This window comes from Henckelia pumila, chromosome 1 (assembly GCF_033568475.1).
Source record: "Henckelia pumila isolate YLH828 chromosome 1, ASM3356847v2, whole genome shotgun sequence".
NCBI lineage: Eukaryota > Viridiplantae > Streptophyta > Magnoliopsida > Lamiales > Gesneriaceae > Henckelia > Henckelia pumila.
The window spans coordinates 155,031,265-155,059,170 of NC_133120.1; the positions used below are offsets into that span (position 1 = coordinate 155,031,265).

General features: G+C 37.4%; 2 protein-coding genes across 2 annotated transcripts; one reads left to right on the plus strand and one right to left on the minus strand.

The window, feature by feature from the left end:
* Positions 1 to 4,551: 4,551 nt before the first annotated feature.
* LOC140876468 (phosphate transporter PHO1 homolog 3) lies at positions 4,552 to 8,733 on the plus strand. The gene is made up of 13 exons (XM_073280438.1): positions 4,552 to 5,197; positions 5,397 to 5,781; positions 5,886 to 5,934; positions 6,057 to 6,128; positions 6,233 to 6,362; positions 6,459 to 6,579; positions 6,703 to 6,961; positions 7,055 to 7,159; positions 7,247 to 7,291; positions 7,382 to 7,531; positions 7,628 to 7,906; positions 8,019 to 8,155; positions 8,355 to 8,733. The coding sequence occupies exons 1-13, from the start codon at positions 4,612 to 4,614 to the stop codon at positions 8,452 to 8,454; spliced, it is 2,418 nt and encodes an 805-aa protein (XP_073136539.1). The 5' UTR covers positions 4,552 to 4,611; the 3' UTR covers positions 8,455 to 8,733.
* Positions 8,734 to 8,868: 135 nt separating this feature from the next.
* LOC140876469 (uncharacterized) lies at positions 8,869 to 11,257 on the minus strand. The gene is made up of 3 exons (XM_073280439.1): positions 10,819 to 11,257; positions 10,001 to 10,074; positions 8,869 to 9,189 (listed from the first exon to the last, which is right to left on the minus strand). The coding sequence occupies exons 1-3, from the start codon at positions 11,062 to 11,064 to the stop codon at positions 9,111 to 9,113; spliced, it is 399 nt and encodes a 132-aa protein (XP_073136540.1). The 5' UTR covers positions 11,065 to 11,257; the 3' UTR covers positions 8,869 to 9,110.
* Positions 11,258 to 27,906: the final 16,649 nt, after the last annotated feature.

The following is a 27,906-nucleotide window of genomic DNA, read 5'->3' on the forward strand; positions in this document are numbered from 1 at the left end:
ACAGCAATTTTTGGCAATTCTTCTTCACATTCTTCAGGGAAGACTCCTCTTTTTGCTGTACAAATTTCTGCCCCTGAATCAATATAAGATTCAAAGTATTCAGCCTTATATTGTTCATATAACATTCCTATCGGAATGTATATGGACAAAGGACTTGTTGTTATTTTTTAAAGGGATTACTAAATGGCCCTGCTGTTTTTAACAAACTGTGTTGCAACTCAGTAATCCGATTAAGACTATTCACCTTTAGTCTTTCTAAAGCTTCAGAAGGTAGAGTATGGTTAATCCTTTCTACCTCTTCAATGCGTTCTAGTAAATCATGTTCATGACATACTAATTTCAACAGTTTCTTCTTCCTCTGTTTATAAACAGAGTTTTCGAATCCGATTAAGGGATTGTCCCTTATCCAATTCTCTTGGTTTTCCATCTTGCAGAATTTTTATTGAATCCTCCAAGTCTTCTCTTTTGCCATGAACTCTATTCTTTTTTCAAGGCGTTTCCATGGTTTATGGTTCTCCAGAAATTCTAGGCCAAAAATGAGCTGATCCATTTATTTTCCTGGAATTCCACAGATTTGAACTTCCAATTCTCCAATATTTATCACTCCTTGGTAAGTTTCTTTTTCTTGTTGTTCCAAATAATAAATCGAGTTACAAGGAAAATGATTCCGATGGCTTGTAATTTCGAATACTATTTTCACTTCTTTTCATCCTTCTGGAGATCTAAGTTTTCCTATTATAGAAAATTTCTTTTCTTCTGATGGAATTTCTTGAATAGGAGATTTGTCCCATCTCATACTTGTCATTCGGTCTCCTTGGAACGATAACTTTCGGGGTTCTATTTTAAGATCTCTGTATAGAACAGGTTTGTCTTGAATTTGAATGTCTGTTTCCTGAATTAAAGGAAACTCAATTCTTTCCGGGTATATTGCATGAGCAACTTTCCCAAATATCTCTGGAATTTCAATGAAATCATTTCTAATAAATAATTCAGAATGATGAGTATTAGAAAGAGCATATGAAATTTGATATGTAATAGAATATGGTCTATTACCTTCCTTCATTAGTCTTTTTTCCTTGAAGTTTTGATGTAACGTCAAGGCTCGACTAAAATCTCTATCAGCTAAATTGTAGGCTATTCTTGGATAAATAACTCCCACAATTTTTTCTGCGCACAAATTTCCCGAGATAGTTTCTAAAACCGCATCTTGTATATTCCACATCCTTTTATCGCATACTACGATGTCTATGGGTGAATCTATTCCTTCTTTAAAGGTAGCTTTGATCATAATCTGGATTGCTCCAATATGAATCCAAGACATTGTCTTTGCTACTTCTGCTTTTAATTTCTGTAATTCCTCTCGAATTTCTTCAAAGGGAATTAACTGCATCTCAATTTGATTACTGGTTAATTCCATAGGAATCGCCATTTCCCTTCTGGATATCTTATAAATCAAATTATGTCTTCTTTGTCTTAGCCCTAGGTTTCCTAAGACTCTTTCAACTTGTCTTGTCGAAAATCCTTGGTACTTCTGTAATGTTGGATTTTCTCTCATAATCCTTTGGACCATATTATGAGATATCGTGGTTTGACTAAAGAACCCAGCCAAACTTTCATGTGTTTCATGTCGAAACACCTCCTCTTTACTCTGATTCTGATTCTGATTCATCCTCAGAAACTTCTTGACTAAATAATATCTCTTCTTCGTATATGCTTTCATCTGAGGGAATATCCTCAAATTGATATACTTGAACTAGATCTTGAAAAAAAACCGCATCATCCATATCTGGTGTTGCTTCAAAGAGTTTGACTCCTTTTTTCTCATTTTCTAGACAATTTGTAGATATATGTCCTCTTGCTCCACATGTCCAGCAGTTGCAATCCTTGAAACTTTCACTTGCTCTTGTATGAGTTCTTCTGAAAGTTCTTCTTGATGGTGTTCTTCCCCTGCTTTGTGATGAGCTTGTTACTGGGGATGTTCTTGTAGGTCCACTTCTTCTTCCTGATCTATAAGATCTGGCCTTTTGTTTGGACCAAAATGTTCTTGGTTTCCAAGAACTTCTCATTATTTTATTATAGGGATTATTTCTGAATTTCTTCCTTTTAAATCCCTGTGATCTGTTTCCAATGATCGTTGGAAGATCATTTTCTCTACAACATAAAGGTGTACGTTTGTCTATACCCCTTATTTTCTTGTAGTTCTTCTGTAATGCTGCCATATGACACCATTCTGCCAATTTTCCTTTCAAAAAGGACGCGCGTCTTGCCAATGTATCAAGATGACCTGGAACGTATTCTTTAATCAACATTTCTCTCTAGGGACTTGGCATTTTTGCGAAAAATAGCTGAATAGCTACATTTTTCTCGACTCCTGAATTCCATCTATATTTAGTGAATAACATAATGTATTTATCAACTAAACAGATATCATGTAACTCGAGGCTATACAGAGCTTGAGTATATCTTCTCTTTTTCTCTGTATCTTGATTATTGAAATAGTCTACCCCTATGAATTGAGCTTTAAATAGGGTGACCATTTTTTCTCCAATCTCGCTGAGGGATTCTCCTGCTAAGATTGATTCCTTCGTATCTGGCATAGTCATCTCCCATGCAATCTTTACTGATCCCATTATACTCATTTCTAGAAGTTTAATGAATCCTTCTTTATTGAGATCTAATGTTCCTGCTGCAATTATCATAGCTGACGTCCAATCATCTATAAGATCTTCTCTGTTTTTGAAGTTCAAAACATCAAGGTTTAACATAACCCCGTAAGGATATATTGGATCTAAAACAGTTTTTCCGTAAGGAGTTTGATGGAGTGAGATTTTACTCCTTCTTGATCTGGTTCCTGCTGGATGTGAATTTTCTCCAACCTGGAACTCACTATGTGGTTCTTCTGTTTTAACCACATATCTTGGGGGATTCCCTATGGGTTGTTCACCCTCAGAAAAATTCATTTTTAGATCTACTACTTTGAGATTCGCAAAAGAATCCGCAAGATCTTGTAGATCCTCGAGATTTAATCTTTCTAAAGTAGTCATCAGATAGTGGTTTTCTCTGATACTGATTTTATAAGATTAATCATCCTTTCATCATCAGTTAAAGTTTTTTGAACCATTTTGGTTTTACCTTTCTGATGTAACAAAGGTTCGGTACCAAACGAGAGTGGTAACCTTCCTCCTGTATTACCTTTTCTAGGACCAGAAGTGTGTTCTAGATTTATGATTTTATTTTGAAGATCCTTTAGAGTCCCAATAATTTCTTCTTGTTTCTTAAGGATTTCTTCAATTTGCCGAGGTATTTCATACAACTGATTACTGTAATATTGTACCGTTTTTTGAATTTCTCTAAGATCTCCGGAGAGTTTAGAGGAATCTGGGGTAATCTCTAAAAATTTAGAGTTAGAAATCATCTTTCTATATCTCTTCAAAATTGAGAGTATTAATCACAACCTGTCGTAAGTAATCTATTGTGAACAGATTAACTTGTTTATAGGATTTCATATAAATAAAATCCTCTTGATTCAAACCTTCGTTTGAAGTCATATTTTGTAAAAATCTTCTCATCAACAAAGAAAAACATGAATTAACGAATAATATTACGTCTGAATAATTAACCTAAGACTTTGATACCATTTTTGACACAAATTCTTTGTACCATGCTTAAGCACGAAATCTACAGATTTTAGCATAAAGTCTTTAGATTTTGAGCATAAAAAAGCATAAATCCAGTACAAGAATTAAAAAATTTAAATATTCAAGTTTGGTGGTCCTAGGAAGCTATTGCAAAGAATCTTATGGATAGGGAGTTAGGGTAAAGTCAAGTTTAAGTTTGGGGATTTATCACCAATTTGCTCTTAAATTATCATATTTACAAAAAAAACCAACTATATTTAGTTAAATATCACAAATATCTCCATCGAGGTTGATGAAAAGTTACAAATAAATCCGTAAAATTTTAAATTACAAACGCCGCCTTCAAATTTGTATTTTAAATAATCATTAACTCGAGAGGGGTGATTGTTATTTGTAAAGGCATTGATCTTATTTGATATTTTTCCCAAATGAAGGTATATGTACTATTTGAAAATATCTTCTAATTTTTTCTAAATATGTCTTATACAATGTAATAGAAATTTTCTAAAATTTTTATTCAAATATATGTAATGGACTGGTACTGTACGTTGAAACTTGAAAGGTTATAATGTTCACATATATACATATAATATGATGTTGAAAAGACTTGGAAAATCGTACCGACAACGACGATCCAAAAGCAACTGAAACAGTGCTCTTACATTACATTGATGTTTTTTAAATATTTGGTAACCTTTTGAATTGTCGTACAACTCAGCTACATCTCAAAGTTTTATTAAAATAGACAAATAAGAATTATTATTTCTGATATTCTGTTGATCTTCTTGATTATAATCAAAGGTGGTCAAACTAGGACTGCTTCCGAGCTTCTTCGTTGAATCTTTTTGTGCGTGTGTATATATATATACACATACATAGAGAGAGATCCATGAACACATATAACACATATATATGAGCACATGATCGATCATCAAAATCCCATTAATTAACGAATTAATATTTAATTAAGAAAATGAAGTTTGGTAAAGAATTTACATCACAACAGGTGCCTGAATGGCAAGAAGCATACATGAACTACGGGTCCCTGAAATCTTTGCTGAAAGAGATCAATCTCTTCAAGCAAAGGAACCTCCCCGCCCCGCACAGGCCTCATGGCTTGAAACGCAACGCCACCCTCTATCGTGCCTTCAGCGGCCTTTCGCACATGGTGCAGCACCATTCCCCTCGGAACCACCACAGCCCCAGCCCCGACGTCGAAAACCAGGTCATTCTTGTGAACGGGCTCGCAGACGACTCTGCGGAGACCACGTTTCTCAACGTGCATGACGAAGGTGGAGAGTACGAGCTTGTGTACTTCAGGAGACTGGACGACGAATTCAACAAGGTGTTGAAGTTCTACAAGGAGAAAGCGAAGGAAGTGGTGGATGAGGCCGGAGCTTTGAACAAGCAGATGGAGGCTTTAGTCGCTTTTCGAGTCAAGGTGGAGCATCCGGAAGGCTGGAAGAATAGCGTCGAGGAGACCAGGCAGCTCGCTTCGGATGTTGCGGCTTCTAGAGCTGAATTGTATGCTACAGCTCCATCTGCTGTTCGAGCTAGCAGTAAGTTTGTTATAACTAATATTTCATCTCACGAGTCAAACGATGTCTTACCATTTTTTTTTTGTTTTTTTTATTGGGGGTTGGGGGCCCAATTGTGGGAGATTGGTGCCAACGATGTCTTACTTATGATATCGTTATAGCGGCCAATGCATGCATGACACTTAATTAATAGGAAAGTTTTCTCATTTTGATGCTGCAGAAAGGGCTACACTGATGGATGCAATAGATGAGGAGAGTTCAAGAAACGGAGGAGGTCTCTCCGTTGAATCGATTCGTGGCGATTCTAAAGACGACAAGGAGACGAAAACGATAACAACAAACTCGCAGCTGCAGGTTCAAGCTGATGATCAAGATGATCAGCAAAATGGTGTTAGGAGTAAGAGGCCAGCACCTTTGGAGATACTGCAATACGTGACATTCAACACACCACAAGGAACCCCTCGTTCGACTATTAAAGGAATTCTCAACATTCCTAATCAGACTGACTTAAAGTTTAGTAAGGATAATCTCAAGAAAGCAGAAGCACAGCTCAAGAAGGCTTTCGTCGAATTCTACAACAAGCTAAGGCTTCTCAAAAGCTACAGGTAGAATATTAGATGATGCATAAATTTAATTTACAACTTAAATTAATAACTATTGGTATTTCATATGAAATATTAACTTGTTAACTTTATGTTATGCGTAACAGTTTTCTCAATATCTTGGCCTTTTCAAAGATCATGAAGAAATATGATAAGGTATGTTAATTTATTTGTCAAGAATTAGTTTCTTTTTATAAGTTTTTTATATGGATGACAAGTGAAAGAGTCGGAGCATGAATACTGATCATGCATCTGATCTTGTTCTATATATATGTTAGATTGCTTCAAGAAATGCATCGAAATCGTATATGAAGATGGTCGACGATTCCTACCTCGGAAGCTCAAATAAGGTAAGCTTTATTAATCATGTTTCATTAAGAGTACATGGTTGATGATTCTCTAAAAATATGTAAGAAATGTAGAATTTGAGATGAGTTTTCATTGAAAACTACAGGTCACCAAGTTGATGGAACGAGTCGAAGTTATTTTCATCAAGCATTTCGCGAACTCAAATCGCAGTAAAGGGATGAATGTTCTGAGACCAAAGGCGAGAAGAGAAAAGCATAGAGTGACATTCTCGATGGGTATTGTGTTGATATAAATTCATACTTTTTGGAAATGAAAATTTTATGGGGATTTCGGATTATCACTTACATTCCTTTTGTTTCATGAAATTGCAGGATTTCTTGTAGGCTGCACATTTGCTCTTATAATAGCCTTAATATTAATCATTCGCGCCCGTAAAATCCTCGATAAAGAAGGCAAGGTTCTCTACATGGAAACCATGTTTCCTCTTTACAGGTGAAGTAGTAACCTTGAATCCATTTCTTGATTTTAAAATCTGCACCAAACTAAAGAATATCTATGCACTTTTCTTGCAACTTTCCATCGGTTTAATGTAAAGTAAAAAATTCGTCTTTGCAGTTTGTTTGGCTTCCTTGTACTCCACCTGGTGTTGTATGCTGGAAACATATACTTCTGGAGGCGATACCGAGTGAATTATTCCTTCATATTCGGTTTCAAGCAAGGAACCGAGCTAGGATACAGAGAGATTTTACTAGTCAGTTTCTGCATAAGTGTGCTAGCTCTAGCTTGTGTGCTTGCTAATTTGGACATGGAAATGGATCCAGTCACAAAGGAATATAAAGCCATAACCGAGCTCCTTCCTCTCGTGCTCGTTGGGGTAAGAAAACCTCGCATCCAAATCAACAAGAGTCTTACTTTTACAGCCTTTTACTGGCCCTTACTCAATCTGATGTTGCCCTTTTTCTTGCAGCTGTTACTTGCCATTATGCTATGCCCTTTCAACATTATATACCGTTCGAGTCGTTTCTTCCTGCTCGTCTCCCTGTTTCATTGCATATTTTCTCCTCTATATAAGGTAAGCGAGGTATCATCTCCTTGCCAATATATTCTTGAAACTAGTATACGATATTAATCGGCCTATTTCTGTAACGATTTCATGCAGGTTACACTACCAGACTTCTTATTAGCAGACCAGATTAGTAGTCAGGTATTCAAAACTCTGTTTGATGTTTGTGTTTGCTTTCTTCTCTTGATTTATATATAGTCCTCGAAATAAGCATGTAAAATTCTCATACAGATTCAAGCACTGAGAAGTTTTGAGTTCTATATCTGTTACTATGGTTGGGGAGACTATAAACACAGGCAAAACAGTTGTGGCGACAGCGATGTTTTCAACACGTTCTCCTACATTATAGCCGCTCTACCGTTCTGGTGGCGATGCCTTCAGGTGTATAATTCAACCATATAGAATTAGAGAATCAATCCTCTGTGGTTATGTGCTATGTTTTATATGAAAACTAACATGAGTTTCTTGATTTCTCAGTGCCTACGCCGCCTATATGACGAAGGAGACATCATGCAAGCCTACAACGGGTTGAAATATTTCTCAATCATTGTTGCGGTCTCCACCAGAACAGCATACACCCTCAGTAATGCAAACAGTTGGAAGATTATCGCCTGGATAACTTCGATTGGTGCAACGATTGTCAGCACGTATTGGGACATCGTTTTTGACTGGGGACTTTTTCAACGAAACTCTAAGAATTGGATGTTGAGAGACAAGCTACTTGTTCCACACAAAAGTGTGTACTATGCAGCAGTGGTAAGATTCAAGAAATATTGAGCTTCACAGGCTTGTTGATCCTCTGGATTCCAATTTGGTAAAAATGTAAACGAATTCGAGGTAACGGGTGTATTTTCTGATCTTATTGCAGGTGTTGAACGTGGTGTTGAGATTGGCTTGGATGCAAACTGTGCTGAACATTACAATCTTTTCCTTGCATACACAGATGATGATTGCGCTTGTCGCGATTTTAGAGATTGTTCGTCGTGGTATGTGGAACTTTTTCAGGTAGGTTCTGTGATGAATTTAATTTGTATCCCATTCTAAATATCAGCAGTCGAATTGGTTTTTTTTTTTGTACTTCATGAACTAGAGAGTTTTCATTCTCTTTCAAAATCAAATCAGCTTTGCACTTAAAGACCAGTACCACAGATCTTGTCTGAGACTCTGATGCATGTTTTTGTATGTTATTTTCTTGGATTTGCAGGTTGGAGAATGAACATATTAACAACGTTGGCAAGTTTCGTGCATTCAAATCAGTTCCATTACCTTTCAATTACGACGAAGACGAGGATAAAGACGAGTAGGAATGACTGTAATAACATGTACAGATCCTGTTGCTAGGATGCAATGAGCCATACCAAGATCGAACCCGACTGTTCCGGATCCGAAGCAACTGAAGGAATAGAGTGACGGTCCTCCTTTCCAATCCGGAAGTTTATTAATGTTTTTTTTTTTTATTATTTATTATCAATATTTAAGTATCACGAGGCCATGTAATTTCTTGTGCTATAAATGTGATTGATTTCTAAATTTTTGATTCCGAGTTATCAGATTTATGAGACAGATAATCGACAAAAAAAACAGATTTTTGGCAAGTCCCTAAATTGATATTGTAAGACAAATTAGTGAAGCAAAATAAAATAATGGAGGCCAGAAGATGGTGAGAGCATATTCTCTAACAATAACTGTTGAGAAAATATAAGAGTATATTCTATCACAATAACAACTAATTATTGGACCATGGCAAGAGGATAATCAAACATATAATTGAATAAATTCCTTCCAAACTTAACTCTAAACAAGAATAGAGGCATTTAGATTTTAGCCACCACAAGGTCCCAAAGAGTTACAGTTCAATTGAGAACCCGCTCAATAGATCAAATTTCCTGCCTACTAAAGCCGCTCATGCTGGGATTCCACTCTGGTCAGGTAAGAAAGATGATAGGACACAAAAACAGGCTCAGTCACATTGATCACCAGGATTTGGCTTCATCCCGCTGCAACAAAAGAAGTGCGGTAGCTTGACCCGACCACAAACCCTGCCAAGACACAAAAATGTCACAAAGAACTTAGTGAAGTACGGTGACAATTAATAGCGAGGATATATGTTAATTCGTGGCCTATAATGGAAAACGAATCCAGGTCTAGTGTGAGAATCTCCTTGTCAAATTATGGAAACTGAAATGGGAGATGTGACTATATTGGGAAGGTTTGAAGCATTATCCTAAACTTCCAGATGAGAAGTTGAGCTTCGCTTTTCTCTGAATCTATTTACAAGGATCAACCAGAGGTTCGTCATTTTATAATGATTCGAAATTATGAAGACTAGAAGTGTACATTTGGAGGATCACATCCCACCAAAACAAACTTGTGAGAACTTAATCGACACCTCGTTGACAGGAGCACTCTTACTAGTATACTTGAATGGAGAATATGAGTCCGGGAAATTAGGCGTTTGTGGACTTGTAGTTTGAAGGCATCGCTTTTAGATTTCTTGTAACATTGATTTCTCGAGTTTATTTTTGGGTAACTGAAACATAATAAATATCAAACAATTGATTGTACCGGTTTCCATAAGCTCGAGCTTTAGAGAAAAGCAGATTCAACATGATATCACAGCTAGGAGGTCACAAGTTCAAGATCAGTGAGTGCAAGACATATATTTCATTAAGTTGGTCTTGATAGCCTTTGTACGTATTAACTAACACCCAACGAACTTGCATACTCCGACTTAAACATGCAGTAATTGATTGTGAAGGGGCGTATTAAACATGCAGTAATTGATTGTGGCATCTCCCATGAGCTCGAGCTTTTACAACCAATGGTCTCAACAAAAGCAAAACAACTTACTTGCAACGAACTATAACTGGAACAGGTTTCAAAGCCTTTGGTCCATTTCTTATGCCTCTCTTATGTCGAGAAACCTGCAAGATGCTTTTCACTAATGGTAAACAAGTAATCCAAAATGATCACAGTTGATTGATTTTCGGTGACGGATGACACTTTTCAATTTAGGGGTTCTGAAAGCAATTATAGTGAAGGATCAGAAACCTGTAAAAATGCTGGCATGCAACAGAATCCACAACTTAAACTTAGGTGCCCCACTTTCATATCATTTCAGAGTAGAAATCAGTGAGAAATAATTAATTCAAACCCTTAAAGATTTAGTTGCATTGGCACAAGAAAAAAGTTCGGTAACAGGGAGAGGCTTCTGTGGGAAATATTTTCTCAATCAAGCAAGCTATTGCAATTCGCATTAGATTGATGAATGCAAGATCTCGAATTTATCACATATATTCTCGAGTATGCTGATCAAAAAATCACAAGGAAAAGGTGGGAGTGGGATAATAAAGACAGAGAAGGCGAAGTCATGGTGTTCGAAAATTTCGTCACACGCTCTTGTTGTTCAAAATGGTCTTCTCTTATTCTTTGGAAAAAAACAAAAAGAGATCACATAAAAACACAATGCGGTGGAATAGTTTACACAATAACAGCAAGTGATGGATTTACCGTAGTGAACATCATAAACGAATTTATCTAATAAACCCTAAACCCTAATGCAGAGACAGAGCATACACGAGAAATGAACTTGGCAAACTATCAATCAAAGTTAACAATTAAGCACTCGATCGTTAAATCTATAACCAAAAAACAATCAAGAAATCGACCTTCTTTTTGGGGACGGCCATGAGCTCCATAGACCCAGTAAAAAAAGGTAAATTAGGTGAATTTTCAGCTCCCCTCATGAAATTGTCGTCTACATTTTCCGGAAAAACCAACGGCGGCGACGTGGGGCTGATCACGTGGTCGATGGCGGTTCCCAAAGGCGGTGGTTTAGCCAGTGAGTGCGCCCACCGGCGGCAACCTACTAGAGCACAGCCCGCTTTAACTCCAGCAGTTTTTAGCGAGGCCATTTGCTTCCCACGCAAGTGAAGAGTACGCGCCGCTGCTATGTGGGCCGTAGAGTCTGAGAAATTTAGGCGGCGCTTGGCGAAAGAGAGGAGGAGCCGAGTAAAGCCAATCACGCGTACAACGGCGACGTATTGAAACCAGTAATTCTTCAAATTCTTATTTGATCCCAGAAAATAATTTATCTTCTCTGTAACAAAATATAAAATAAAACTTGAGTCATTCTTGTAATTGTTGAATCATTTTTAGTAAAGTTACAAGTTTTATTATAAAAAAAATATAAAATGAAACTTCTTAATCATTGCTTTAAAATTACAACATCATCATTCATATATACATATATATATATTTATTAAATATTAAATATTAAAAAAACACAAAATTGTAATTTATCAGCTGATCCAAATTTAATTAACGAGACCAAACATATTATTTTTTCCATATTATTACACATATATACTACGTAGTCACAATAATATTGTTTTATCTATACCATATGCTATATTATATTATTAAAATTGAAAATATTTAATGTCATAGTTTGTCATTTTATTCAATATATGTTAAAAAATTTCCTTGTTTTGATTTAACATTCATTTATTGAAAAAAAATATCACGTGTAAATTTCTCAGCAAAATGTTATGAAAACGCCTAATTAAATCATATAACAACAATCCATATATTATTTTATTTTAAGGGTACTAATTTTGAAACGTTTTACAATTTTCTTTGATTTATGCAATATCACGCATGCCAAAGATACTCGTCTATATAAGTAAATCGCAATTCGCACCAACCATGTAGTCGGTCAACTACATGGACCTAACCTAAACACAGTGGACGAAAAAATATCTAAGTTTTGGTATACAAAAGTTATCATACCAAAAAACTATTGAATTTATCAAAAATTTTGATACGATATTGAATTTTTTGGTATAATAACAGTAGGTATTTTGAAAATTTGAGTATATATAGAATTACCGAAATAAGACAAAATTAAAAAAAATATAATATTTTTAAACAATAAATTTAATTTTTTTTAACAAATATGACCGCTTATTTCGGTATTAAAAATAATTACTGGCAAGCGTACCAGGTCAAGTTATAGTAAGTGGACAAAGAGTCCAAGTATCGATCCCACAGGGACTGTTGTCAATTCTCAAGAATTAATTATTTAGCTTAATCTAGACAAAATAATAAATAGGAGATAATAAATTAAATAAAAATTTAATTATTAAAAATAATAAAAAATAAAATAGCTGAAAGATAAATTTAATTAAATTGAGACAACCAAGACACACGATGGTACCGAACAATTTATGCAAACAAGTGGCAAATCTAAGATCCAGATTTAATCTTAAATCACGGTGAATTATCCTATCTTGTTTAACAGTCTATTTCTAGAACATGTTAAACCTATTCAAGTTATGACGGATTAATTTTTATAATTTTAATCAAACATGAATGCATTCAATATTTGTGATAATTCAGTTTTCACCTAAAACCGCATACTGAAACCGAATACTATTTCTAGTCGGTTTAACCATATGTCAATTATTGGAGTGATCAAAATCAATTCCTAACCTTTCGACTCGGAATTAATTAACAAGCAAGTAAATAATTGATCAGGTTATTCACAAGACAGAATTTAAATCCAATAATCAATAAATTGAAGAAAGATCTAAAAATCTCAAATCAAAATCCACATATTCAACATAAAATTGTTCGGCCCAATCTCGCCGTCTTGGTTGAAAAAAAACTAATCAATAAACGAAAAATATAGTTCAGACAAAAGTTTAATAATCAAAAGAACAAGGGAAGAAAAACTCGAATGGAGCGTTCTTCAATCTTCAAGCCTCCTAGCCGCCGTCTATCTGATGCGATTCGAACCCCCTTTCACGTCTGACAATCTCCTATTTATATGTCTTTGAAAGCCCAAGAAATAAAGCCCGGAAACTTGAAAGTCTTAATTCCCGAAAATTCTATTTTTTCTGATTCTGCGACATGCACGGACCCTGGATAAGGGTCCGTGTCTAGGTCCGTGCATTAAACTGGAGACGCCGATTTTTTTACGAGGATGCACGGACCCTTATCCGGACCCATGCACGGGGTCCGTGCATACAACCTTGACTGCGCGCAATTTTCTTGAAAAATTCACATCTTCAGTTCTAGCCATCAGATCGAGCTGAAATTTGGACAGCAGCTTCAAAACATCTGGAATTCATTTTGAACGATAAAGATTGGATTTGGAGCCCTATAAAATTAAATTTGAATTTTTGACCAAGGCTGCTCCGTAATTAATATTTCACAAATCTATTTTCCTACAAAATTAACACCCGAGGAGTGAAATACACACACATGTACTAAAACACATAAAAGCACATAAAACAATATAAATGCATGTTGAAAACGCGGCGTCTCTCAATCACGATTGATACCCGGTGCAGCGGAAGTTTAAAAATTTTATTATGGAAAAATTCCATATTGTGGGTATCAACCGTTCAACGATTAAATTATAAGTGTGTGTAAAATTTAAATAACAATTATTAAATTTTACCTTCAATCTCGAATCGAGATTATTGGACTCCAACAGATTTCTCTGCTCTTGTTGTCTCTCCCTGGAACCGATGAACTCCTTCAATCAGGTCCACGAATAGAGGTTTAATCCCTCTGATAGATTGCACTAAAAAATCTATCAGAAGTTTTCTGCGAAGAGAATAAACGAATTTGATTCGCTATTCCAGACTGCAATTCAAAATCACAGACCGGAATTTCTCAGACAGAGAGGGAGGGTGTTCGGCCACTTTGAGAGAGAGGAGGCTAGGGTTTTCGAAAAACTGTCTCAAATTATGACCTGTTGTGTCTAATTTCTGTACTGCAATAACTTATTTATAATGCAGGCCACTAACACCTTAGGGCCCATTAGTCATAAGTTGAGGCCCGACAAGCAAAGCCCGCATGTTCAGAAATTAATATAAAATTCATCGTGACTCCGATTGATAAACCGATTTTACCAATGTGCACAGAAACCATTTCTGCACATTTTAAAGTCAAGATAAATTTTCCTGAATCCGAATTCAGTGGTTTCCAAAAATGTACATCCCTATGTCATTTTAGGAAATCCTACTCCCTTACTCTTATTTAAGAAGTCCAACTTCTTTATTCATTAAATTTAACTCTTTAAATTTAACTATCTCAACGGGGATTAAAAACTCCATTACACTGTGTGACCCTCAATGGTTCAGGGATACAGCTAGCCGTGGGCTCACAACTCCTTGTGACTCGGAACAACGATTTCCGACTTGCCCAACGAATCATGGTAAAGCGCCTAGCAACATCGCCCCATGATTCCCTAGGTATCACTGATAGTGCCTACAAGAACCAGTAGATTTTGGTTCGCGTACAGTACGGTCCCTTCATCCATATATCCCGATCGAATCAACAACCATTGGTATATCGAGAGTCGCTCAAGATTCGATAACTATGCAATACATCTTGAAGATCAAATTAGTGACATCGCATGTGCTACTAAGAAACCATTTCTTAAATCACATCAAGTACTCTGGCCAGAGATTCGTCACACTAATATCTCCTCAGATCGCATAGGATATCCACACTCGCAAGTATGTGGTGAATCCTTGACAACAATGCATCGACTCCTATATGTGTTGTAACTGTACCCAATCCCGACACCTGATGACCCCCATAGAGTCGGTAAACGAGTCAAAGCACAGTACTAGCATATAGAGTCTCCATGATGTTTCAAGTAGTAAGGACTAATGGTGTACAACCAAAACCGCGGACTTTATCCACTCGATAAGTGATAACGACTTGGAAAGTCCGGATAGGGTAGTTCGATTATTCATCCTATGAATATCCATTTGCATGCTTCGAACATCTCCATGTTCCCTACCAATGAAACGTGGTACTCCGCATCGCAAATGCTAGTCTCAAACTCGAGCGATCCTTATCCTTATTATCGGACGGCTCAATTGACTAGGAACAGTTTAGAATATACAGTGACTATAAGATGTATTTCATGATAGACATCCCCATGTTCTACCACATCTTACATACACTATAGTATATTCAAGGTCTTTATCAAAACAACAATAGTATATCACAATATAACAATATGAAGAAAGATAAAGTCATTGCCATTAATAAAAGTGTAAATTACATTAAACAAAAGATCGTTTGTACAAAGAGTCATCAAAGCCCATAGCCACAAGTTGGCTCACTGGGCACCCACTCTTTCAATCTCCCACTTGCCCTATAGCCAACTAGTCATACTACGTAGACCCATTGCTTCGCGATGTTTGTCAAACAATGGTCCTGGCAAGGGCTTAGTAAGCGGATCAGCGATATTGTCTGCAGAGGCCACTCGTTCGACAGTGATGTCTCCTCTTTCCACAATCTCCCGGATGATGTGGTATTTCCTCAGTACGTGTTTGGATCTTTGATGAGACCTTGGTTCCTTTGCTTGAGCAACGGCACCCGTGTTGTCACAGTACACCGGGACTGGACCAACAAATTCAGGAATGACGCCCAACTCTTGGACGAACTTCCTCATCCAAACGGCCTCTTTAGCAGCAGCTGATGCTGCAATGTATTCAGCCTCAGTGGTGGAATCCGCTGTGGTGTCCTGCTTGGAACTCTTCCAAGAGACAGCACCGCCATTGAGCATGAACACAAATCCAGAGGTTGACTTCGAGTCATCCACGTCACTTTGGAAGCTAGAGTCGGTATAGCCTTCCAATTTCAGATCTCGTCCTCCATATACCATGAACATATTCTTAGTCCTTTGTAAGTACTTAAGAATGTCCTTCACGGATTTCCAATGCATTTGACCGGGATTAGCTTGATATCTGCTCGTGACACTCAGAGCAAATGCTACATCCGGTCTGGTAGATATCATCCCATACATGATACTACCTATAGCTGACGCATATGGTACATGTGTCATATTCTCTATCTCTTCATCAGTCTTGGGACACATAGACTTGGATAGAGAAACTCCATGACACATGGGTAGATGTCCTCTCTTGGACCCATCCATTGAAAACCGTTTCAATATGGTGTCGATGTAGGTTGATTGAGTGAGTCCTATCATTCTCTTAGATCTATCTCTATAGATCTGTATCCCAAGAATGTAGGATGCCTCACCCAAATCCTTCATCGAGAATCTACCTGATAACCATATCTTTGTTGACTGTAACATCCCTACATCATTCCCAATGAGTAGGATGTCATCAACATAAAGTACTAAGAATGTCACAGCATCCTTAACTACTTTCTTGTACACGCACGGTTCCTCCGGGTTCTTGATGAAACCAAAATCTTTTATTGTTTCATCAAATTTCTGGTTCCAACTTCTTGATGCTTGTTTTAGACCATAAATTGATCTCTGAAGCTTGCATACCTTATGCTCGCTTCCCATGGATGTGAACCCCTCTGGCTGCTTCATATAGATTTCTTCCTTAATGTCTCCATTAAGAAAAGCAGTCTTCACATCCATTTGCCATATCTCATAGTCATACCATGCAGCTATGACAATAAGGATTCTTATGGACTTGAACATTGCAACTGGTGAAAAGGTTTCATCATAGTCAACTCCTTGTCTTTGAGTGTAACCTTTCGCCACCAATCGCGCCTTGTAGGTCAATACCTTACCATCAGGCCCAAGCTTTCTCTTGTAGATCCATTTACACCCTATTGGAACAATTCCATCAGGAGGATCTACTAAAGACCAAACTTGGTTTGTATGCATTGAATCCAATTCAGACTGCATAGCTTCAAGCCATAAATTTGAATCCGCATCAGAAATGGCTTCCTTGAAGTTTCTTGGATCACATCCAATGTCGGGTTCATCTTGATCCCCTTCAAGAAGAAGACCATATCGAACAGGAGGTCTAGAAGTCCTCTCGGATCTTCTAGGTTCAGGCGTGTCCAGTAATGGTTCCTGAGGCGTAGGATCGTTATTTTGTATTTCGGGTTCTTCTCGAACTTCTTCGAGTTCCATCATCTCGCCTTTCTTATCCAATAAGAACTCCTTCTCCAAGAAGGTGGCATTCCTAGAAACAAACACCTTTGTTTCAGCAGGATAATAGAAATAATATCCGATTGAATTCTTCGGATACCCTACAAAATAACATAAGCTGGATCGACTATCCAACTTATCTCCCACTGTCCGCTTCACGTAAGCAGGACATCCCCAAATCCTCAAGTACGAATACTTAGGAGCTTTGCCATTCCATAACTCGTATGGTGTTTTGTCCACTGCTTTAGTGTGGACGTTGTTCAACAACAATACCGCCGTTTCAAGCGCATAGCCCCAAAACGAAGGTGGAAGCTCAGTGAAGCTCATCATAGATCGAACCATGTCCAACAAAGTTCGATTACGACGCTCCGATACACCATTCAGCTGTGGTGTCATAGGAGGAGTCCACTGAGAGAGAATCCCATTCTCTTTTAGATAGTCCAAAAACTCGGTACTTAAGTATTCTCCACCTCGATCCGATCGAAGTGCTTTAATACTTTTACCTAGCTTGTTTTCTACTTCAGCCTTGAATTCTTTGAACTTTTCAAATGCTTCAGACTTATATTTCATTAAATATAAATACCCATACCTTGAATAATCGTCAGTAAAGGTAATGAAGTAGGTGTGGCCATATTGAGTCCCAACTCTAAATGGCCCACAAACATCTGTATGGATCAAATCCAACAGATTTTGACTACGCTCAGGCTTCCCCTTAAAAGGAGATTTAGTCATTTTCCCTTTTAGACAGGATTCACAAGTAGGTAGAGAGTTAATATCAGACATATCAAACATGCCCTCTCCCACTAGCTTGTTCATCCTCCTTGAGGAAATATGACCTAGCCTAGCATGCCAAAGGTTCGCCGGGTTTTGACTATCGATTTTTCTTTTGTTTGTTGTTGCCGGTTTATCAATATAATTTATTGGAACGTCTTTCAGTTTTAAGTTGTATAGATCGTTTTCAAGTTGTCCATTTCCAATCAAACATTCATTCTTGTAAATATTGCAAATCCCATTCACAAAATTGCAAGAATAACCATCTCTATCTAGCATAGAAACAGAAATAATGTTTTTAATTAAATCCGGAACAAATAAAACATCTCTTAAAAATAACTTAAAACCGTTCTGCAAAATTAAACAAACATCTCCAATGGCTGTAGCTTCAACTCTGGAGCCATTCCCGAGCCTCAGCTGGGTCTCACCCATTCTAAGCCTGCGACTTCTTGTCATCACCTGCAAATCATTGCAAATGTGAGATCCACATCCGGTATCCAATACCCAAGAAGTAGTATTAAGTGAAATGTTTATTTCAATATAGAACATACCCTTTGCAGTTCCCAACTGCTCTAGATATTCCTTGCAGTTGCGCTTCCAATGACCGGGCTTCTTGCAGTAATGGCAAACATCCTTGGATTTTCCATTGTTTGAAACCTTTGTCTTGTGCTTCTTCTCGGGCTCGACTTTCTTGGGTGGGGCAGAACATTTCTTGCCCTTCATACTTGGCCCCTTCTTAGCAGAAGATGAGGAGCCCACCAAGAAAGCTGGCTTATCCTTCTTAAGTGTGGATTCATATGTCACAAGCATATTGACCATCTCTTCAAGGGTGGCCTCTATCTTGTTCATATTAAAATTTACCACAAATCCGTCAAACGAAGAAGGAAGAGACAGAAGCAGTAAATCCACGTTGAGTTCATGCTCCAACACCAAATCAAGGGTCGCTAACTTTTGTATGAGCCAAATCACTCGTACCCCATGATCACGGACCGAAGTCCCTTCACGCATGCGACACGTCATCAGCTCCTTAACAGTAGCGAACCTTTCAGCCCTCGATTGAGCCCCAAAAAGTTCCTTGAGTTGAGCGTGAATGTCAGCAGCATTCACGGTGTCCTCAAATCGCCTCTGGAGTTCATCAGACATCGAGGCTTGCATATAGCATTTGGTCTTGATGTCATGGTCCCACCATGCATCAAATTTGGCCAATTCCTCCGGACTTACGTCAGCTGGTGCTTCCTTCGGAGGTGATTTCTCTAACACGTAGAGCATCTTCTCCGAAGTCAAGACAATCTTCAACTTCCGGAACCATTCCGTATAGTTTGCGCCAGTTAACTTGTTTTGTTCGAGGATCGAGAATAAAGGATTACGCGAATTCATCGTATGAAATACTGAAAAGAAAAACAGACATATATCAATGATTGTTTAAGCAATTTACTAAGACATAAAATAGGCGAATTTAATTTTATGAATCTCACTCCCACTATTTTAACGATTTCACTACCCTCTAGTGAAAACGAGAAACTTTTTCCTTAGTGAGAACATGGAGTCCAATTGACAAACTTATGGTCCCGAATAATATCAGCCAACCATAATTCTCAAAAGGTAGAGCCCAATTGCTTCCAAAGCAACCCCCATGTGTTTACCTCATGTCCAATAAGGGCCCAATAATATGACGCCGTTTAAAGTGACATGTCAAGATGACCCATCAATATTAAGTTGTGATGGACGGTCGCCATGTGGATCCCCCAATAATATGAGCCGATCCCATGGGAGTTCCACCCAACTTACAACATTTGTCGATCCAATGTACAGCTTTCCGACGAACGGGCCCCCCCAATAATATGAGCCGGACCGTATCCGCGGGTAGCATCTCATACATTGACCGTTGATGGAAGGTAGGAATATTTAAACAAATTTAAATTTCCTTTATTATCTTGATATCAATTTTAAATCATATTTAAAATGAGGGATTTTTAATTATAAAAATTTGTCTCATCAATTTCAAATTATTGCATGCTTGCCGAATTCACGCAATTATGTCTAAAACATGCATACAATAATAATATCATATATTATATAGGATGATCGATTCCATTTCTAATTGACCCGTGGTTGCCAATCACGAGTCTTAGTCCAATCCTAGGTAATATGCAGTATGCAATGCAATCCTATTACATGTGCTTCCATTTTACATTTCTTCTGTCTTTATTGTCTGCTGGGCCCACCATCTTCAAATCTTGATCTCCCACTAAATCTAATGTATTTACAATAAATAACAATGACAAGTAGGGGATACATTTTTAGGGGTGGGAACGGGCCATAAACCAAGACCACTTTTATTACATATGACATTCATACTGGGCCATAAACCAGGCCCATTAATAAAACCAACAACAATAAAAACAAATGTAAATTCCTAACATACACCTACAAAATTGGTCATGGCAATCGATCATCCTTATCCAATAACATTTAATTCAAAATTAATTTATTGGATAACATGCAGTGGCAATTCAAATTTAAACAGAATAAAATCATATTTTATATATAAAATCTCATTTTACATATAAAATCATATTTTATCTCTTTATCAAATAAAATCATATTTTATCTACAAAATCCAATTTTATGGATAAAATCATATTTTACTCAATATATTCATAAGATCAAATCTTATCATCAATTGTACCAAAAATAATTGATTTCAAAATTCAATTTAAGGATAAAATATTAAAATTTTCCAAAAATTCAAATTTATCCAAAAATCAATTTTAAAGTTTACGGACTCGAACAATTCGATCCGAAATCTCGTGAACCAATCAAAAACAATTTTTGACCGGACCAAAAAATAAAATTTTAACACATTAAAATTAATTTTAAATAAAAATTTAATTTTTCCCGCGGGCCGCCCGGGATATTCCCGGGCCGGCCCGCACCCGTGGGCGCGGGCCGGGGCAGCCCGGCTGCCCCTTTAGGGCAGCAACAGTTGCTGCCCTGGTGGCGCCTGGCGCCGCCCTGGGCGGTGCCGAACGTCGCCCATGGGCGGCGCCGTGCGCCGCCCTGGGCAGCGCCCAGCGCTGCCCTGCGCAGCGCCGAGCGCTGCCCTGGCGGCGCTGAGCGCCGCCCCGTGCGCCCCCTTTGGGCGGCGCCGTGCGCCGCCCGGGGCAGCAACAATTGCTGCCCCACCGGGCAGCGATCCAATCGCTGCCCGGGTTTTGCCCCGAATTTTTTTTTTTTTTTTATTTAAAAATATTTATTTTGTTTCAAAAACCGAGACTCAAAAATTTTTGTACAATCGATTAATTTAATCGTTTGATCTGAGCAACCTGGCTCTGATACCACTGTTGGAAAACGCGGCTCTCAGATCACGATTGATACCCGGTGCAGCGGAAGTTTAAAAATTTTATTATGGAACAATTCCATATTGTGGGTATCAACCGTTCAACGATTAAATTATAAGTGTGTGTAAAATTTAAATAACAATTATTAAATTTTACCTTCAATCTCGAATCGAGATTATTGGACTCCAACAGATTTCTCTGCTCTTGTTGTCTCTCCCTGGAACCGATGAACTCCTTCAATCAGGTCCACGAATAGAGGTTTAATCCCTCTGATAGATTGCACTAGAAAATCTATCAGAAGTTTTCTGCGAAGAGAATAAACGAATTTGATTCGCTATTCCAGACTGCAATTCAAAATCACAGACCGGAATTTCTCAGACAGAGAGGGAGGGTGTTCGGCCACTTTGAGAGAGAGGAGGCTAGGGTTTTCGAAAAACTGTCTCAAATTATGACCTGTTGTGTCTAATTTCTGTACTGCAATAACTTATTTATAATGCAGGCCACTAACACCTTAGGGCCCATTAGTCATAAGTTGAGGCCCGACAAGCAAAGCCCGCATGTTCAGAAATTAATATAAAATTCATCGTGACTCCGATTGATAAACCGATTTTACCAATGTGCACAGAAACCATTTCTGCACATTTTAAAGTCAAGATAAATTTTCCTGAATCCGAATTCAGTGGTTTCCAAAAATGTACATCCCTATGTCATTTTAGGAAATCCTACTCCCTTACTCTTATTTAAGAAGTCCAACTTCTTTATTCATTAAATTTAACTCTTTAAATTTAACTATCTCAACGGGGATTAAAAACTCCATTACACTGTGTGACCCTCAATGGTTCAGGGATACAGCTAGCCGTGGGCTCACAACTCCTTGTGACTCGGAACAACGATTTCCGACTTGCCCAACGAATCATGGTAAAGCGCCTAGCAACATCGCCCCATGATTCCCTAGGTATCACTGATAGTGCCTACAAGAACCAGTAGATTTTGGTTCGCGTACAGTACGGTCCCTTCATCCATATATCCCGATCGAATCAACAACCATTGGTATATCGAGAGTCGCTCAAGATTCGATAACTATGCAATACATCTTGAAGATCAAATTAGTGACATCGCATGTGCTACTAAGAAACCATTTCTTAAATCACATCAAGTACTCTGGCCAGAGATTCGTCACACTAATATCTCCTCAGATCGCATAGGATATCCACACTCGCAAGTATGTGGTGAATCCTTGACAACAATGCATCGACTCCTATATGTGTTGTAACTGTACCCAATCCCGGCACCTGATGACCCCCATAGAGTCGGTAAACGAGTCAAAGCACAGTACTAGCATATAGAGTCTCCATGATGTTTCAAGTAGTAAGGACTAATGGTGTACAACCAAAACCGCGGACTTTATCCACTCGATAAGTGATAACCACTTGGAAAGTCCGGATAGGGTAGTTCGATTATTCATCCTATGAATATCCATTTGCATGCTTCGAACATCTCCATGTTCCCTACCAATGAAATGTGGTACTCCGCATCGCAAATGCTAGTCTCAAACTCGAGCGATCCTTATCCTTATTATCGGACGGCTCAATTGACTAGGAACAGTTTAGAATATACAGTGACTATAAGATGTATTTCATGATAGACATCCCCATGTTCTACCACATCTTACATACACTATAGTATATTCAAGGTCTTTATCAAAACAACAATAGTATATCACAATATAACAATATGAAGAAAGATAAAGTCATTGCCATTAATAAAAGTGTAAATTACATTAAACAAAAGATCGTTTGTACAAAGAGTCATCAAAGCCCATAGCCACAAGTTGGCTCACTGGGCACCCACTCTTTCAATGCACACAAAATAAACATAAAAAAATCACGAACTAATGCATACAAAATGTAGTTATCAACACCCCCATACTTAACTCTTGCTCGCCCTCGAGCAAGACATGCAAAAATAATATGCAAACAAAAACAAAAGTAAGGATGATTCATAAATGTGCACAGCCTCCGAGAAGTTCAATCACAAAACTAAAAACACACACATGCTCTCAACTTTTCATAATATACTTTTGGTTTAACATGAACGTGTGTGTGTGAAATGTCATTCCGGTTTCATGCAACTTAGATCGAATTCGTCTCAAATCTGTTTAGGGACCTATGACAAATCAGTGCAAGTATCACAATCTAGTGCCCATTCCTTCCAACGACCTCTAGACTAAACACACCTCCCTTGAGATAATGAATTACACACCTCCTGATTTTGCACCCGGTATTGCTTTAGCCCCAATAATTACCCGCTGACTTAGCTATAATTTGCTAGGATACGAAAAATCATTCTATTTTTTCTTTCTAATCCCCTCGTCTATAGCCCGGATGGAGCATCAATCCCATTTAACCCGCATACTTAGACTTAAATTTAAGTTTTTATAGAATTTTAATCCTTTCAAGGCCCAGATGAAATTGAATAATTTTTTTTTTCTAGGTGCACCCAAGATCATAAGTGTCTTACTAGAGCCTCATCAAAATTCATAGAACACAATTAAGATCCACAAACCACCTATTGCCGTGCAATGGTCAAACAGACAGAAACTTCATCAAATCTTTCGCTACAATTCACTGGTCTAACATTAGTGTTTAAAAATATTCACGGTTCAACCTACAGTTTCTCATGTCCAGTCAAGAGCAAATTTTTTCAAAAAACCATTTTTTTTTCAAATAAACTTCATTATCATTGACTATTATGACTCATCCAACTCATGCAAGACAACACAAATGAACAAAAACAAACAATATGAAAACAAACACGAAACATAACAGATGCAACATAAAAACATAGATAATAATGCAATAACTAATCTACCCCCCCATACTTATCCAAAGCATTACCCTCAATGCTCCAGAACAATAAACAAAATGCAAGACAAAAAAAAAACACAATGAAAACAAAAATAACACTCCCCTGGTTTTTGATTCATCCTCTTCCTTCTTGACAGTATCCGCTGGAACGGTATCAGCAGTCTAGATTTATCGGCGGGCACGGCAAACTGGCATGAGAAAGAAACAAAAATCAAATAAAAACAAAACAAAAACAAAATAAAAAGCAAAAACAAAAACACTGTGTTGCCTCCCAGTCAGCACTAAATTTATAGTCTATAGCCCGACTATGCATAAGCCACCATCAAAGAGCGGCTGCCGCCCATAGTAAGAATCATATATATGACTCTACGTATGGGTCTTGATTTCCTTCGCCCTCAAGCTTGGCGTGATATATACTTTGTAAGCTCGTCGGTTCAACAACACTTGGTCTGAAATTTTTCTTTTGGAAGGAGACTCTGAATCTAGCCTGAAGCTCATAGAGGATGGAATATGCTGGAGGTGGCGTCAATGGCAAGAAAGAATCTTCTAACGGTGTACATGGAACGACCATTGACGAGGTAAAATATGTAGCCTTGTATGTTTCTTCCTCCTCCAAGTCCACTATTGGCTCTTCTTCACAAGAAAATTCCTCAAAAATTATTTCTTCATGCGCTGGCTCAGTTACTTCACTCTCTTGGCAGATCTCCAAATTTGGTTCTCTAAGAAGCGCAATCTGTTCATCCAAAAGACCCCAAGACTTGATACGACTTTCTAAGAATTGATTTGTCTCTGTCTGTTGCCGCAAAAGATTCTCCAACTGAGCCACATGATCCTCAAAATACCCTATACACTCTTCTTGACGCTCCGATGGTTGGTTCGAAAAATTTTTAGAGTCGATATCTGGAGGATATTGGTGACTTCAACCCTGTAGTGAAGGATCACAATGCCAATGGTAGTCGAAATCTTCCATATCATTTAACAAGTGCATCACACTGTTTTCATCTCTGCTGAACAAGTGACTGTCAGTGGCCAAAGCTTCATAATCTACCCAACGTCTTGTTAGCTCATCCAAACCACCATAAAAAATTTGAACTGAAGTGTAGTTCGAAAAATCATGACCTCTAAGTAAGAAAAAAAATAATTAATAATTAAAAATAAAAAAAAATGCAAGAAAAAAAAAGTCTAGTCTCAAGCAAATAATCTATCCTAATATTAACTGAACAGTCCCCGGCAACGGCGCCAAAAACTTGACCGCTTATTTCGGTATTAAAAATAATTACTGGCAAGCGTACCAGGTCAAGTTATAGTAAGTGGACAAAGAGTCCAAGTATCGATCCCACAGGGACTATTGTCAATTATCAAGAATTAATTATTTAGCTTAATCTAGACAAAATAATAAATAGGAGACAATAAATTAAATAAAAATTTAATTATTAAAAATAATAAGAAATAAAATAGCTGAAAGATAAATTTAATTAAATTGAGACAACCAAGACACACAAAGGTACCGAACAATTTATGCAAACAAGTGGCAAATCTAAGATCCAGATTTAATCTTAAATCACGGCGAATTATCCTATCTTGTTTAACAATCTATTTCTAGAACATGTTAAACCTATTCAAGTTATGACGGATTAATTTTCATAATTCTAATCAAACATGAATGCATTCAATATTTGTGATAATTCAGTTTTCACCTAAAACCGCATACTGAAACCGAATACTATTTCTATTCGGTTTAACCATATGTCAATTATTGGAGTGATCAAAATCAATTCCTAACCTTTCGACTCGGAATTAATTAACAAGCAAGTAAATAATTGATCAGGTTATTCACAAGACAGAATTTAAATCCAATAATCAATAAATTGAAGAAAGATCTAAAAATCTCAAATCAAAATCCACATATTCAACATAAAATTGTTCGGCCCAATCTCGCCGTCTTGGTTGAAGAAAAACTAATCAATAAACGAAAAATATAGTTCAGACAAAAGTTTAATAATCAAAAGAACAAGAGAAAAAAAACTCGAATGGAGCGTTCTTCAATCTTCAAGCCTCCTAGACGCCGTCTATCTGATGCGATTCGAACCCCCTTTGACGTCTGACAATCTCCTATTTATATGTCTTTGAAAGCCCAAGAAATAAAGCCCGAAAACTTGAAAGTTTTAATTCCCAAAAATTCTATTTTTTCTGATTCTGCGACATGCACGGACCCTGGATAAGGGTCCGTGTCTAGGTCCGTGCATTAAACTGGAGACGCCGATGCATGGACCCTTATCCGGACCCATGCACGGGGTCCGTGCATACATCCTTGACTGCGCCCAATTTTCTTGAAAAATTCATATCTTCAGTTCTAGCCATCGGATCGAGCTGAAATTTGGACAGCAGCTTCAAAACATCTGGAATTCATTTTGAACGGTAAAGATTGGATTTGGAGCTTTATAAAATTAAATTTGAATTTTTGACCAAGGCTGCTCCGTAATTAATGCTTCACAAATCTATTTTCCTACAAAATTAACACCCGAGGAGTGAAATACACACACATGTACTAAAACACATAAAAGCACATAAAACAATATATGCCGATACCATATAGAAATCTCGATACACTATACCGTATAAAGTTTCGGCACAATCAATAATCAATATGCTGGTTATATGTGCCGATGGTACGATATCAGTATAAAATTTTATTATATTGTACGTAGTTTTTAATACGATAGACGATATGCAGTTTTTGTTATGAGACGGTAAAGTATACCACTCCTACCTAAAAATGCTTGGTTGAAATAATATGATTACAAAATAATAAATTATAACGTGATTATCCAAATTGATGCGATAGAATTAGAAATAGTCCTATAGCCCACCGTTATGAAATGTATATTACTGTTTTTCGATGTGCATAGAGTAAATCCTAAACTAAAATAATAAGCTACAAGTCATGCTAGTGAGGGAAAATCATGCATGTACGAGACAGGTTAGCCTGAGATAGTGGTAATAGATATTGACTATTGATCACGTTCACTCACTTCACCAACTTGTTACTTGTATACACTTCTCGTGAGCTAAGACGATGCGTTCTCGATCTCAATATATACACATAAATACATGCTTCGAACCAAATAATAGAGTAATAAACAATGTATAAAGATTATACATAGATCCCACTATACAATGCTCTTAAATTCCACTTCTACTCATCCCAAAAACAAACAGACAAAACTTGGCATTCTCGAATACAAATTATGAGCTGCGCGGTTGAAAGTTAAAAATATCCTGGGGATTGTACAGAAGGGACGTAACTATTGTAGAGTTAAAAAAAGGACACCCGTACTTATAAATTGGCTAATACACACGAAATAAAAAATAAAATAATAATGTACAAGAAAGGAATAATATTTATTGATGCAAAAGATTCCAATAAATGGTGTTGCCCGCTTATTCTCCAAGCATTCCCTTTCGGGCGAAATCGTCGGGACGAGTCTGTTATTGTTGTAGCTTCTATCGCGTACAAGGAAAATGTTGGAGAATTCGACGGATGGGGTTCGGCTAGCTCCGGCCAGGTGAATTTGGACGACATGGTGTAACTGATCAAAATTGTGTTGGAGTACGTACATATATCATGTGATGTTAGTCAGAGGGAATTTAATTGCAAAGAAGTAATCGATAACCTGGTGCGAAAGAATCTGATGATGAAGACGAAGTCTCCGAGGATCATCATAATATATATCAGTGTGCTGCTTGTGATACAACGACATAAACCTCGCTCTGTCAATAATACGAGACATGTCTGTGTGCATGCATAATTTCTTTTCGTTTTCGGGG